At 37.6% G+C, this 16,463-nt stretch overlaps 1 protein-coding gene across 1 annotated transcript in view; it reads left to right on the top strand.

The window, feature by feature from the left end:
* The window catches only part of SUGCT (succinyl-CoA:glutarate-CoA transferase), a 336,377-nt gene that overhangs the window by 268,222 nt on the left and 51,692 nt on the right, over nt 1-16,463 (top strand). Inside the window, exon 13 of the mRNA XM_075704878.1 lies at nt 11,562-11,625. Within this exon, the coding sequence (XP_075560993.1) occupies nt 11,562-11,625 (64 nt within the window). The remainder of the gene's footprint in view (nt 1-11,561; nt 11,626-16,463) is intronic.

A 16,463-nucleotide genomic window follows, 5' to 3' on the forward strand; every position in this document is an offset into this window, starting at 1 on the left:
CTCTTGACACTGTGAACTCTCTAGATTTCTGGTAATGATTTTGCTGGGAGAAAGCATGTCTTAAGGGACTGATAGGGCTTATATTCAGTGTGTAGCTTTCTCAGTGTAAGTTTTCAGGGATAACGCTCATGGTAATTCCACATGGAATTGCTGATCCTTCAGTTTGTTGAGGCTTAGCCATAGTACATGTCTTCTGAGGTGTCCATGCTAGGAACCTGACAGGGCAAAACAAAGTTCAGGCTTCTTATATGCCAGGTCTGACCACAAATGGGAACATAATGTGGAAGATCAATGCAGAAAAGCAAATTTAAAGCTTTAGCAGGTTCTTTGTGTTCTTAGGGGTATATTTAGAACTTTCTAATTTTCTAACATTTAAGAAATGCTTAAGGAAATGAACAGTGCCTTCCTAAGGTTGGTTTCCATTAAGTAGTTGATGTATGCTTTCCAGCCGAATGAGATTTCGTTATGGGAACATCAATAAAAGGTATAGTGTAATAGCCAGTGACGTTACTGCAGGCTATTGTTGAGTCTGTACATTAGCACTCAAAACTGTGTTATTTCTGTTGTGTTTTATAAATTTAGGTCCTCTGTTTTCATTGTTCAGGTTAATGGCATGGGATCATTAACTTCAAAGCAAGAGAAGTCTGGAAGCACTGCAAAGTTCATAGGAAGCATCGTATTTAAAAACCTGTATTGGTTTTTGCTCACAGTTTTATATACAGTATTCCAATATTAATTGCTTCTTATATTAAATTCTCACAAAGCATCTAATGCACATTATCGACTAAGTAACTGTGAAATGTACTATTTTCAAAACTATGTTTCCTTTTTTTTTTAACACGGATAGGTTCTGAGAGAAATCACCTCTTTCATGTGTACACTCATAGCTCTGAAATACCTGCCTGGCTTTAGATTTCTTTTTGCCTTTCTGCAACTTGGAGAGAAATTTTATGGTTGGGTAATAAAACTCATTAAATTAAATGTTAATAATGGAAAAGTGCATGAAAATAGTTAAGTACTGAACTGCTAGAAAGGAGTGGAAGATACTCATACAAAGTGGCAACTTATTTTTGACCTAAATATGCTTCTCCATACATGTCTTGCAAGTAGCACTCTTGAATCCCAGATTTTTGGTGTACACATGGTTAGGAGTTCTCTATCTTAAATGCTTTTGTTACAAAGGCCAGTGTTAATGGGGCAGGGTATAAATCAGGAAAGATCTTCATGTGCCAGAGTTTCTGTTGATGAATGTTCCTGTGACTGCCCAGGACATAAAGCACTGAGGAAGAAAAACCCAGCACTCAACCTGAACAACATCGATACTGTTTACCAGTGTAGTCTGCCTGTGTTTCTCCACAGTGCTCCTTTGACTTAAGTCTGTACCTACATGAACTACATGCTGTAGTTCAAACCACGGTCACAGTTCGCTTTCTAAAGGGATACAAAGGTCAGTGGAAGAGTATTCGGGAATAAACCGCTTATAAGGAGAGGTGTAGTGAATCTCTGCCTGCAGCAGGCTGAGGGTCTGCAGGGAGATAGTCGCATCTGGATGTACTTTACAACACTAAGCAGGTGCCAATGTTAAGTGGCATTCCTCTGTGGATGAGCAAGTTTTGCAGTTTTGGGAAGGGGTAAGTACTCTGAGCTGACAGACTAGCTCTAAGAAAACAATGAATGATGTATAAATAAACCGCAACACTTACATGGCAGGTGAAAGATGGATAGAGTACTTAAAAGAAGGCTCTTGGGAACTCAGTGTGGCGTGCAAGATTGGAAAACCTATACTGATTATGTACTTTGTACTGGGAGAAACAGGTGAGGTCCCCAAGGACCGTCAGAAACAAAGTGATATATTAGCATGATGGTACAGTGCTGCTGTTAATGGTTCCTTTGCTTACTCTTAGCCCAGCAGTAAGTTTGTGAATATTTGAGGCTTCCTGACTATGGAGATTTCTTTTTCTTCTATAAATGTATTCTTGCCATAACATGTATACCTATCTGCGAAAACACACGATTTCTATAACAGAACTATTAGAAGTGTTCTTACTATTCAATATTGTTAAAGATTGCACATTTTGAAATAATAGTTCTCCTACATGTTGGACAAACACCTCGGTACATGTTTTCAGTCCACAGTTGCAACTGTGTGTGACTTATTCCTATACCACATGGCAAAAAGGTACTTCTGAAAAATCTTAGTTGTACAAAGCCCCACAGAAACCATCAGAATTTTCTCTTTATCATTGCCAGCTCTGTATGCAAGTCTGGGTATGACCCCTGAATATAATGAGCATATGAAATATCTACAGAATTGTTGTGAGAATAATGGCAGTGGAAAGGTTCTCAGCATTTCCTTCCCACCAGTCTCCCACTTATGGTACACAGTGCTTGAAGGTGTGGCAGCCCTAGCTTATTACTACTATAGGAATATGCTTACATTCATTTGCATTTACAAGTTAGTTTCCACAAATGAAAACATCTGGAAACTGACTTTGGTTTTGTTTAATATGAGATAAAAGTCACAATGAAATAAAATAAAATGAAAGCCTTTCATGTGATGTTCTTGACACCAAAATAATATAACCCAGGTACAATCCAGGACACTTCTTTTACATTCACTTGCATTTTTAAAAATTATTTGTAGCTAGGTTTTTCCATGCTTTTTGATCAGAGAAACTGCAAACATAATATTTGTGCTGAATGCTGAATATAGTATTTGTAATAATCTGAAGTAGGAAAAATATTATTGAAAACCAGTGATTGCTAGCAGTAAATTACTGGCAATTCTCACTGAAAGAAGCAAAACCAGTCAGTATTTCAGCCTGTTGCAGTAATAAAATCAATCTGTTTCTGTAGCACCTTCCAGGTGATCAGTGTGGTTATCAGTGTTATACATGAAAGGTATGTCACAGCTGGAGACAGGCTCTTTGATCCCAGAGCCAGTGCTTTGAATACAGCCACATCCCATCTTGCCATCAGGAGGAGCCAGGTCTCATATCCAAATAGCAGCACAGCCAACCATCTTTGCTTAAATATTTGTGTGCATTTAGGATTGGTTTTACAATCACATTTCAGTTCTCAGGAAAAAAAAACACATCTGAAAAGTATATGTATTTTTTAACCAATAAGGACAGGTTCTCTCCTTTGCCACGTTTCCAGACTGATGGCACAAGAGGTCATCAGGGAGCTATACTTGGGCACCTGAGGGAAGGGGCCTGATTTTTGAGCACTCGGGAAGCCCCCTGAAGTCAGGGTCAGGTATGCAACTGTGAAAATCAGAGAGTTTATGCAGTTAATTACAGGTGTGTGTCCTTGCGTTTTTGTATATTTGGCCTGAGTTATAAATCTTTGTTCTCTTAATCTCCTTGCTATTCATTATAAATATTAATTATGCCATATGCTAATAAACCCCTCTGACATACTTGCTTCTCCACAAGACTTAAAAAACTGATTCTTTACTGGAATATGGTCTGCTATTGGAATAAAATTACCTTCTTTTACTCTCATTATTTTCCAATACATCTGATGAAAACATTTGAGATTTATATAGACGTATTTAGCAGCTGTCTCATATTTACCTAGACTGCGAGGTATAAATTGAATTTAGCACTTTTTCTCAAGAATAAGTATGTGTTTGACGATTAGACAATGGCAAAGGTGTTTCTGCTCTGTCACAAATGGTTTTCATTGTTTAAGATTTTTTGGATTATTTACTGTCTCTTTTGTGCATTGTACTGTGGCTGATTTAGCAGTAAGGAATTTTTCATTTTTATTTTGTAGCAGTAGGTGCTAAGGGAAGGTAAATATTAATATGAGAACTACTCTAAGTATCGGGTTCATATCTTACTTCAGTTATTGAATTTGAAAGATGATTTAGGAAATTAATTACTAAAAATATTAATTGCCTGGTTCATGTGGGCCACAAAAACAATTTGCTGAGTAGATTCTTAGGGAGGAAGAAGGTGAAGCCAGAACTTGAAGAACAGACTTTCATAGGATGCCTGAGAGGAGCTCACTGTGGTGGATATATTCTGTGCCAGTATTATGAACTACTAAAAGAATCCTGGAAACTTACCCAGGAAACCTGGTGAAGTTTCATCATCTTTATGCTCACTTCTGAACTGCTTTTAGTCTAATGTGCAGGTTTCATAATTTAAGATTTTTGGTATTTCAGTTAATGGATGACAAGAAGTAGGATTTCCATTGGGATACTTACACAGAGCTTTGGAGGAGGAAGAACCTCTGTGGAAGGGGTTGTCTAGAACCGTAGTAAAAACAGATTGCTGGTGTAGGAAATTAATGGGTGCGGTTACTCATACAGGAGTTGAGGAAAAGCTGACAAATAGGGGCTCTCACCGTTTAAAGACATCTGGTAATGATGTCAGTCATACAAAAGGTGTAAGGGACAAGAATGAAATGTACAGCAAAACTGAAGGAGGGACAACTGAGAAATTCTGGAAAGCTAATACAGTGTCAAACTTAAGAGCTAAATAAAAAATGACGTGGCCAACTCCCTGCTTCCCCAAACACATACAAAACTTATACATGTCTGTATACCAACATGAGATGTGTAAGAGAAAAAATAGGTGACTTGAAATTCCTGGCAAAGAAAGAGGATCTTGACATAGCAGCCATTACAGAAGAATGTTGGAATGACAAAAATCAATAGGAGAGTGTAATACCTGGCTATAAACTGAACAGGAAGGACAGATTAGGTCATAGAGCTGGGGGAGCAGTATTAGGGCTATACTGTTGAGCCTTCTGATCAGGAAACGGATATTGAGTCCAAAACATTGAAGGAGATCAAAGAATCGACTAAGCCTAATGAGGTAGTAATAATGGGTGACTTCAACTACCTTCAGCTGGTCAAATGTCACAATGGGATAGAGCATAAGGGAAGCAATTTCTCATCGCTCTTGAGTGGCTACATTAAATTCTAGAGCACACAAACAGAATGGCAATTCTTGACTTACGTGATGTACAGGAATGTAGGTAAGAAACTCTGAAGGCCTGTATCAGAGCAGGCCTTTTTGGGTTAAAGTCATGGCCACTTAAATTCACTTAAATTCAACATTGAATTTAGCTAGAAACTAGAAAATAGCTAGTTTATAGATCCACTATTAGACTGGAGGATGTAAAAACTCTTCAGGCAAAATATACTAAATAAAAAGTAAGAAATTAAATCCGAAGAATCAACATGGAATCCAGTTTAGGTGTTCTGTAGTAGAACAAGAGATACAGCAGCCAAGTAGAAAAGCAATTTGAATATGGTTACATGGATCAGGATTTTTTTGAACCAAATATATATGCTTCAGGCATCAAAACCCCATCCCTAGGGATGTCAGTAAAAAGTAATTTTGTCTACAGCGTGTGTGTAAAAAGCTGTGAAGCTGTGGCATAAGAAGGACTTTGTCAAAGCCATCACCTCACACCCACAAAGAAAAGAAAAAGTTTACCAGAGCAAACAATCTGTAAGACACAGGCCTAGCAGAAAGCAGAAATGGAGAATAAGGACATTCCAGTGAACTGTGGTTTTCTTTTGTTGTATTCATTTAGTATCACAGATGTGGTTCTAGGGACAGAAGGGACCATAACATACCCACAGCATTTAGTGTGTCAGAATAAGGGACTGAGAGTAAAAAGGTAAATTAATAAGCAACCAGAAACAAAAAACCCAACGGATTTCACTCATTCAAAAATTTGTAAAGAACATTACTTTTGTTTAAATTAAGTACTGTTCTAGCATGAAATGGTGAGATACTTCAAATATGAGAGGTAGATGCAGGTAAAGTGGAGATAGATGTGATTAACGAATACAATACTTAGATGCTTCTTATGGTAGAGGGATGATACTACCTTCTCCAGGTGAGCCATATATGTTAGAAGCTGTGTTTGGAAAGAAGAAGAATAATAAATTTATTAGTGATAAAAGACAGCTCTCATTGGCAACAGGAACATGCTGATAAGCAAAACATTCTGCTGTGTAACATCTTTCTAGAAATATGAGACCAAGCATAACCAGGCATCGGATAGGGATACATTTAATATCTTTTTCAAATTTCAAATAAGTCAACATCTTTTTATTTGGACATCTTTTAGGACATGGGATGCGATTCCAGTATGGCATTGTGTTCATAACACGCGCTGTTACTTCTTGTTAGGGGGTGATTATGGCCATAGCTCTGTGTTCACCATGTACAGGAAAAGCGGTATTATTATTTTCTTATGGTTTGGAGGCACTAGTAGTAATTACATTTACCAACAGCCACCTATCTTGTGACTACAAAAATATGGAGAAAATGGTTACATCATTTCCTTTGTGGCCCTGAAAATCCTTTTCACTAAATTCTAGATGAAAGTGTGAGAGGGTGGTATCTGTACAAATGCATATTTCAAATGCATGGCTCTACATTAAATAGAACTTTTGAAACTTGCCGGGGGTGGTGTGCTGACAGCATTCAGTTGGGGTTTGGAAGCTGATTGTATCTTAGGTAGTACCTAGAATGGATTTGAAACCTTGCTGGCAGTTCAAAGAGAAACTGCATTGTCATGGGTGATTGGTTACATGCATAATCAGTTACGTTACAGTTGAAATGAACCAACTTGATAGGAAATGAACCTTACGATAATTGTAAAATTTGCCAGATGTTTACTAGGTGGCCAAACACCCCATTATCCACGTGAAAAAAGGCAGAAACAATGTTTCTGATTCTCCTACCTGCCATTTGTGCTGTTACATCAATAATACAATAGAGTATTTTACTTCCTTAGCATGTAAGAGCGCCATTCATTTTTGAGGGATGCAAGGAAGATTAATGCTTGTTAATAATAATATTCATGATTCATTTCTGTTTTACAACTTTTGTTACTTTGCTATATAATCTTTTTATCAAAAGAACCCTTTTATATATTTATTGTTATTGTATTTATCAGTTAAGGGACCCATCATCAAGCATCAGATATTCTTACAAGATGTGGAGTGTCCAAGAAAAAACAGATTACTTTAAATCATCCTGAAGCCATATCCTGCATGGTGATATTTTTTCTAGCTGTTTTTTAGATAGATGAATAGGTACTCACACATAAGTCCAAAAGAAAGACACTATATGCGTTAATAGTCTGTACATCTTACTACCTTAAGGAACAGTACAGTCATAGAAAAATGAGAGTTTCATCTTTTTCCTTGAAGGATCTGTGAAAGTTGAAAAAGTGTCTTGCACTACTGCATGTACCATATGATCCTGTAAAGAATGAGTCTTAAGTCCCAAGTGGTCAAAGATTTGACCTCTGTTTGAATGCAGATTTTCAACATTGCAAGTCTTTTACATGAAATGAAATTTAAAATTGTTTCTGCATCCATACTGTATTTTTATATCATCATTATATTTCTTTTTAAGTTCATTTTATTCTCATTTTTGTCCTTATATGTCACTTAGCTTTTAAGTGAGACTCAAAAGAGACTCAAACACTGAAAGAAAGATTACAATATTGAGCTGAACATGCCCACTGGTAATATAAATATCAATGCAGATAAGTAGTGTTGGTTAAAGAATTGTTTTGAACAAGGCGAGAATACAAGAAATAACTAGAGTTAATATTTGATCCTCCTAGTGAAAGCAGATGGCTAAGGGTTTTTAACTCTGCCTGTTATAAAAAATTTAACCACTTTTTAACTTGCAGTTATTACCGTTAGGGAAAAAAACAGAATTACTCATTGAAGTTATTATATCTGAATTATTGTGAGCTTCATAGCAGTTGATGTAAGTATCCTCCATAGTTTTTCTCATGACAAGCTGACGAAATGATGAAACAACTGAGAATATATATGATGAAATATATTAAATTACCCTTGGTTTGCATTACACAAATAAAACATTAAGATCTTTGCTTAAAAGATTCTTTGTGGACTTCCTTGCATATAGTATTGGGGAAAATAATATTGAAGTAATTTTTTAATTAAATTATTTTCTTCTCTGAGGTTAGAAGACATAATCATATGAATTGTTCTATTTGCTGTAGTTTGAATAAACTCATGTAATAACCTATACTGGCTAAACAAATTTTAAATATAGTGACTTCTGTTGTTTTTATCCATCACCAAACAATATTTTCTTTTTGTAACATGGGCAAATCTGATACTGTCTGCATACACAATAAATAATCCCAAAGTAGAATTGTAGCAACTAATGATAGAGAATTACATATATCCTGCATTGTATATATAATATCTGTATAGTTTTTCAAATTTAGTCTGCAAGAAAACACAGTTTATTTAAAAGAAGATTGTGTAGCAAAAGTTGATGCAGGAATCATTATAACAGGTGGCACAAATCAGAGCAACCCTATCTTCTATTGACTTCAGTAGAATGCAGAGATTTTTTTACTATTTCATATTGTGTAATCTTTTCTTTCTTGCAACTAGGAGAGGCTTTTGCTTTACAGTTCTAAGTGTCAGGAGGAAAGACATAAACATGTATGAACAGAAAAAATACCCCTAGATGAACATGTGACAAATAACAGCAGGACACTGCTAGTACTATTGTTGAGATAAGATTACAAAATGGTAACATCAGGTTTTCTTTTCATTAACCAGCAGACAGACAAGAGAGGTTCCTTCTTTAATCTAGGAGATGACTGTATTTGGAATAAAATGAAATGGCATGAAAAGGTTATTACTGAAAGACAGAAGACTGTGCTTCTGATTCCCTTACAATGATCTCATTATAATCAGTGTAAAATGCCACCCAAACATTAATGTCATTCACAAAATCTCACATGGTAACAGATAATATAGTAATAAAGTATTTCTAGCCTCGGAAGTAAGCCATAGGGAAAAAAAAATTAAAAATGGACCTACTGATGGCTGTCATCTTTTACATAATCCTCTTGATTCATTAGTTCCTTATGCTGAGCTAACGTGAATATAAAGGGGATAGAGGACTCTGACACATGAGAAAGATCATGACCATTTGAGCGGTACAAGACAATGGGGGAGAAGATCTTCAAATTCTGTTTCTTTGTCCTCAGACTTTCCTTGTATTTGGTGATAATGGATGTGAACATTGCATTCTCCCAAAGGCTAAGGTGCAGTAATCTTATATGTTTCCTTCGTAGTTTTTAGAAAGCACATGAGGAGGAGTCAGTGAAGTTGTTCTTTTCAATTTCTTTTTGGGAATCCTGATAGTGGAACACATGAAACAGGAAATTACACAGTTCTTTTAAACAATGTTGCTGATGTCTTTGGCTAGATTCATTGTTTAGGTGTTGTTTTCTTCAAAAGAAAGGTAGAACTGAGTATAGGCTTATATAACCAATATAGGCTTAATAACTGTAGAAAATAAGAGTAATAAGAGTAATGACAATTGCAGTGTTTTCGAGAAAATAATGTATCTGAGAGGGAAAATCAACACCATACTTATCACGAAAATGGAAAGGAAGCTTGACTGTGTCTTAAGCAATTGTTTTAAAAGGGAATAGAAGTTAGACTGGTGATCCCCAAAGATACTGTCTTAGTTCATTCTGTAAAGAAAAGGGAGGTGGAATATGAGTCTAACAAAAGGAAATCTTTTAAATGTAATGTAAGTCTGCCTTATCAGAATAAGAATTTAGAGACCTGGAACACAGGAAGGCACGACTTTTGTGGAGCTCTGAGTAGCTGCTGGAGAATCTCTATGTTTTTCTTTAACCAAATGGTTCCACTTTTAGGTACAGCCTTTCATTTGCCATCTAAAGAAGTGCTTATGCACCTGAGTGTGCTGTTGATTTCAAGTTCAAATAAGCATGTTTTCTGGCATTAGGTCACAAATAATCAATTAAATGCATTAAAAAAAAGTCTATGTAAGTAAGTTATGGAGAAAGGAGGCCAAACTTTCAATACTGTTTGATTAAGGACATGACTGGAAAGATTCTAAATATGAGTTAAACCAAGCAATTATATTTTCCAATTCTGTCATTTGGAAAAAAATTCTGAATGTCTCACTTGAATGTCTACCAAAACTGGCGTTAACCTTCCGAAAGAGAAATAGAACTAATGATTTGGTACAGCGCCAAACAATTAGACCAGTGAACAGACATTCTTCCACTAGCATCTATTATCGGAAATATCTGGATTTCTAAATGTCAGCTAAATAGGCTCACCCCACAAGCTAAGAGAAAGCTGACCTGACCTTTTGACACCACCTGTTCAGGAATGGGAATTCTTAAGCATGCTATTCTACACAGATAAAAGGTTCACAAAATTTGACCTGGAAAGAATGGCTAAAGGAATTAGTTTTGTTTAGTCTAGAAAAGAGCAGACTGAGGGAGGATGTGATTACAATCTTCCACTATGTAAAAGAATGTTATAAAGATGCTAGTGATTGGTTTTCTATGTCCAGTTGTGGAAAAGACAAGAATAAAGATGTTGAATACAAAGCAAAGGTATTTAGATTATGTATTATGAGAAAAATTTTTTGACAATAAAAACAGAGAATATGGTGCAGACTGCGTAAGAAAATTGTCATCTTGTTAATTTGGAATTTTCAAGAATAATTAGACCAACACCTGTCATTAATAGTCACGGTTGCTAGTGTTGTTCATGGTGCAAGATGAATAGGTAGATGTATTACATGATCACTTAACAGGCTTTGCCCATCTTTCATTTCAATAGCTGATACATTTGGCAAGGCACCCTATTTCAGATTTGTTGTTACACTGGATATGAAAATAATTGGTTAATAGAAGGCTTTTTATTTGTAGAGGATACTTCAATAACAAAATCAATAATTTTTAAGAATTCTGATTATGTGATTAAGATAACTGTTAGAAGGATGTTAGAATAATAGGTAAGGAAATTATAAAGATTACTTATTGGCTTTGGATGCAGAATTCTATTAACAATAGCAGTGAGTTTGCTATTATGAATTTCTTTTTCTCTGTTACTTGAGAATTTTGGTATCATACCTTGTTTTCTGTTTGAGGTTAATAACAAGGAACTGATGAATAATCATCCCATACAGATATACACAGAGCTGAAGCATGGCATACCGACTCGAAAGAACAGAAATAACATCAAAATTATGGCATCTTTCCTGAATGTTTGTAAGAACTACTAAGAGAACATTTCATAGTGTGATCCATCATGAGCTCAAAAGCAACTGAGTAACAGTGAAAAAAACCACTAAACCATAAATTGTGTATAGGCCTTCAATACATATTGCAGATTAAAAGTGAAAGTGGGTGAAGGTTTTAATTCTCATTCCATGTTGGTCCTAGTTGTCTGTTGGTGGTTGAAAGCATGACATACTTGCAGCTCAGTTTCTTATGTTTGGTGTTGGATATATGAGCTTAAAGATATGTTAGTCTTGTAAAGTCTTAGTGAAGCATTTATTTAGATGCATAAAATAGAGAGTAGCGTCAACATCAGGGCTTTCATTTTACAGATTAAACAAATTACTTGAATTGCAGCTCCCTGTATTTTCAGATTTTCTGTGAAAGAACATGATAATATTTATCTTTCTTTTGAGTTTAGGAAATGATTTTTTTTTTTTTATTACATACATGTTTTGGGGTTTCCTTTCTAGGTGCTGCACAATGGACTTGTGATGGAAATGAATCATCCAACAGCTGGGAGGATAGCTGTTCCAGGTTAGATGTTTAATTCTTTTTTCTAAATGGAGCTTGAAATTAAATGCTACATGACATCCTGAGTAGTTCTGGAACTCAACTGAGGACGTGACACATCTTCACATTTCACTCAAATGAACAAAGGTTTAACCAGGAAGACATTTGTGCTCATATTCATTCCGGTAGCAGAAAAATGGGTTAAAATGCGTGTCAGAATAGCTTCTGGTTTTCATCGGTCAGTTGTCATAAAACATGAACATGGATTTGATAATATTTGCAAACTCCCACTGCTAGAAATATTCCTGCTAAATCATCTACACGAATATGTGAATCTGTTTTTGATTTAGGTCTATTTTGCAAGTTACACAGGCTTCTTTTAGGGACATTTCTGTTGTAAAAAACAAAAAAAAGAAGAAAGACGAGGGAAGCTCATACTGAAGGTTTCATCACACTATTTTGTTTAATGAGATTAGACATGAAGATCTGCAATGATGAAGTCTTAAATAGCTATTTTGGATTTCCAAAGAATACAGAAGTAATAAACCAGTCTCTCCTCTTCCAAGCTCTAAGTGGATCAGGACTTGGAGCTGGTATAGCTTTACTTCCATTAGAGTTAGTTATGGAATGGGGTTAGGTTCCTCTAGAACCATTATGGAAATTCTCATTCAGATCCTCGCAGTTGGCTCTATTTTGACAACTGAGCCTTATCTGATAATCTACTAGCTTTTGGGTCAACTTTTTCTGCTTCTCTATGCTTTTCTCTCTCCCAAGCCACATTGAGAATTGTTTCCTCCCTCATTCAAAGCACCATGTCATTTTTATTTTTATAACATCTTCTTACATTGTGATTTTCTGTGCCAAATTCCATCCTCTGACACAGCATCCAGTTGTCATCAATTTCAGTTGACTTGAGCACATGTAGTGGTAAGAATAATTTGACCCATAAAATTTATCTTAATTTGCACATCCTGGAATCACACTGGGATGCAGAAAGAATTATTTGAAAGAAATCAGTCCCATATTAGATCATGTTTTCTGCATGAATAGAGGGGGTGTTTTGTGTGCATGTATGTGTATGCTTCATATTTGCTCTTTATCACAGTTTGCATTCCACATTTGGTCCCACTAGGCTTGGATGTTTGGTTGCTTGTATTCAAAAATGCTTCTCTAAGTTAGGTGCACATATCTGGAAATAGTAATCCTTTTGGTTTAGTTTCTAACAGAAAAGTAATCCTGGTTTATTTATCCAAAATGAAAAGTCTAATAAGGGTTTTGATTTAATTCTTTTTAAAGAAGTGGGCAGAAAAGCCTTGCAGATGGTAGAGAAAGTGTGTAAGGTTTTCATGTTGCATACAATGTATAATCTATCTTAGAGAAAGCAAATACTCCTTAAGGGGATAGGTTAAACTGCAAGAAGAGGAAGGAGATGAAAGGAATGTTCTAATGTCTGTCAGCAGCGATAGAATGTATTGCCAAGAGAGTGAGTTTTTACATAGGTAAGCCATAGTACTTCCCAAATCCTTGGTTATTTTTTATTTTATTAAACCAGTGACACTGCACTAAACTAAAATAAATCATCTTAATCTCTAATGGTTTGCCATTTAGATGGGTTTCTATGAAGAGTTTCTTGTATTGAAGCAGATGGCTGAAATGATTATTGGATATTTGAGCAGGAAAAGGAGAATTCCTTCCTTTCCTGGCACGGGAGGATAAGGAGGGGAGACACAGGGGAGGGAAGGGTGAAGGACACTCATTCAGTGTGAGCAGAATGGACCTATTGATACTGCTGGAAAGACAGTGCATTACTCTGTCCCAGAATTAAAGTGCATAAGTGAGTTTAGCCGCTGTTGATGGTAGGTAATGGAAGTACCCTGGAATTGTACTGGTCAATGACAGATCTGAAGAGTACAGGGAAGAGTGTGCAGAGAAGACCTCTGGTAGATAAACTGTTTCTCAGTGACTATTTAAAATAGTAACAACTTCCCCCTCCCCCCCCCCCCAATTTGATTATATTTGAATATATTTTATTTGGTAGAGAAGAACTTTACGAAGCTCTCCGTTTCTGGCTCAGGGTTGCTTAATAAAGATATTAATGTGAATGTTGAAACTGAATAGACTGAAAATGTCTCTCCTTAAAGAGACTGGGGAGACTCTGATCCCAAAATAAAAATGGGTGACTGTTACTTCTTAACCATATAAGCCAGATTTTAATGTGTCTTTTAGTAATTGAATTGGACATCACACTTGAGGCTCTTGACAGAGGTCAGACTTGTGCTGCCAAGTAAAGTTGTGAGTGCAGTGACAACTACTTACTGAGTGAGAGCATGCTGGCAGATTTCAGCTTTAAGTAGCACAGTTGGCCTCTGTGTCTAGTGTATTGGTTTGGAGTAGTCCTTCTTCAGGTGTGTCCCCACTTTGAGAGTGGGTTCAAATCTGTATATGAATCCTCACTCGTAGATCTTGCATCTTGAAATTCTGAGGGATTTTGCCATTGACTTTAATGTAGGCTACATTTTTAACGTTGGTGATTCACACCCCTCCTTTTCTTAAATATCTTTTGATATGGTTATTGAATTTGGTTTTTTTCATACCTAGTCAATGCTTTCCCCCTTGCCTTTTTTTATAATTGCCAGCCTGAGATATAATGTGTGCCGATAAGCATGTTGTAAGGTACTGGTGGAACTGGAGTGGGAGAAGTTGCATTATAAAAAACATACTTCTATTCATTTTTCTTTTCTAAATGTGTATTGATGGTAGGAGAGATACAGACCTTGTATTTTGATATCTCTTGCTTCCGGTATTCATTGAAAAATCTTTGCACATACAAACTGCTGTTATTATTAGCAAGATATCTTAGATTCAAGAATGGATGTGAAAAAGGAAGTTCATCATGTCTGATTAGGAGTGACTGTATAAAAGATTGTAAGACCATTTTAAAGAAAAATGTGGTTCTGTGGCAGTTGAGTGATTTCATTAGGATAACGTTTCACATATACCACTCAGTATATTCATGTCATGAAGTTATTCTAGAGCTGACTTGTCGTATACATATACATATACTTGACATATAACAAGAAGGGTTTCTACATGTATGTGAACCAGAAAAGGGAGGTTAAAGAAAGCGTACCCCCCCCGATGAACAAGAATGCTGACCTAGTATCAACAGATGAGGAGAAGGCTGAGGTACTCAACAACTATTTTGCCTCAGTCTTCACTGGCAGCCTCTCTCCTCACCACTCCCAAATCGATGGACCGCAAGATGGGGACGAGGGGGGGTAAAGCTCCTCCCACTGTAAGGGAAGATCATGTTCAAGACCACCTAAAGAACCTGAATGTACATAAGTCTCTGGGGCCTGATGAGATGCATCCCAGAGTCCTGAGGGAGTTGGCTGATGTAGTTGCCAAACCACTCTCCATAATATTTGAAAAGTCATGGCAGTCAAGTGAGGTCCCTGGTGACTGGAAGAAGGGGAATGTTGTGCCCATTTTTAAAAAGGGAAGAAAGGAGGACCCTGGGAACTATCGGCCTGTCAGCCTCACCTCTGTGCCTAGGAAGATCATGGAACAGATCCTCCTAGAAGCTATGCTCAAGCACATGGAGGACAGGGAGGTGATTCAAGACAGCCAGCACGGATTCACCAAGGGCAAGTCCTCCCTGACCAACCTAGTGGCTTTCTAAGAAGGCGTGACTGCATCAGTGGACAAGGGAAGCGCTGCAGATGTCATCTATTTGGACTTCCATAAAGCCTTTGACACAGTACCCCACAACATCCTTCTTTCTAAATTGCGGAGATGTGATGGGTAGACTGTTCGATGGATAAGGAATTGGCTGGATGGTCGCATCCAGAGGGTAGTGGTCAACGGCTTGATGTCCAAATGGAGACTGGTGACAAGTGGAGTCCTTCAGGGGTCCGTACTGGGACCGGTGCTATTTAACATCTTCATCAATGACATAGACAGTGAGATTGAGTACACCCTCAGCAAGTTTGCAGATGACATCAAGCTGAGTGGTGCGGTTGACACGCCAGGAGGACGAGATGTCATCCAAAGGGACCTGGACAAGCTGGAGAGGTGGGCCTGTGTGAACCTCATGAGATTCAACAACGCCAAGTGCAAGGTCCTGCACCTGGGATGGGACAACTCCCGATATCAATACAGGCTGCAGAATGAAGGGATTGAGAGCAGCCCTGTGGAGAAGGACTTGGGGATACTGGTGGATGAAAAGCTGGACATGAGCCGGCAATGTGCGCTTGCAGCCCAGAAAGCCTGGTCTGCATCAAAAGAAGCATGGCCAACAGGTTGAGGGAGGTGATTCTGCCTCTCTACTCTGCTCTGGGGAGACCTCACCTGGGGTACTGCGTCCAGCTCTGGGGCCCTCAGCACAAGAAGGACGTGGAACTGTTGGAGCGGGTCCAGAGGAGGGCCACAAAAATGATCCGAGGGCTGGAGCACCTCTCCTACAAGGACAGGCTGAGGGAGTTGGGGTTGTTCAGCCTGGAGAAGAGAAGGCTGCGAGGAGGCCTTATTGCAGCCTTTCAGTACTTAAAGGGGGCCTACAGGAAGGATGGGGGCAATTTTTTTAGCAAGGCCTGTTGTGACAGGACAAGGAGTAATGGTTTTAAACTAAAGGAGGGTAGATTTAGACTGGATATAAGGATGAAATCTTTTACAATGAGGGTGGTGAAGCACTGGAACAGGTTGCCCAGAGAGGTAGTGGAGGCCCCATCCCTAGAAACATTCAAGGTCTGGTTGGACGGGGCTCTGCAACCTGATGTAGTTAAAGCTGTCCCTGCTCACTGCAGGGGGGTTGGGCTAGATGACCTCTAAAGGCCCCTTCCAACCCAAAGCATTCTATGATT

This window comes from Pelecanus crispus, chromosome 2 (assembly GCF_030463565.1).
Source record: "Pelecanus crispus isolate bPelCri1 chromosome 2, bPelCri1.pri, whole genome shotgun sequence".
Taxonomy (NCBI): Eukaryota; Metazoa; Chordata; class Aves; order Pelecaniformes; family Pelecanidae; genus Pelecanus; species Pelecanus crispus.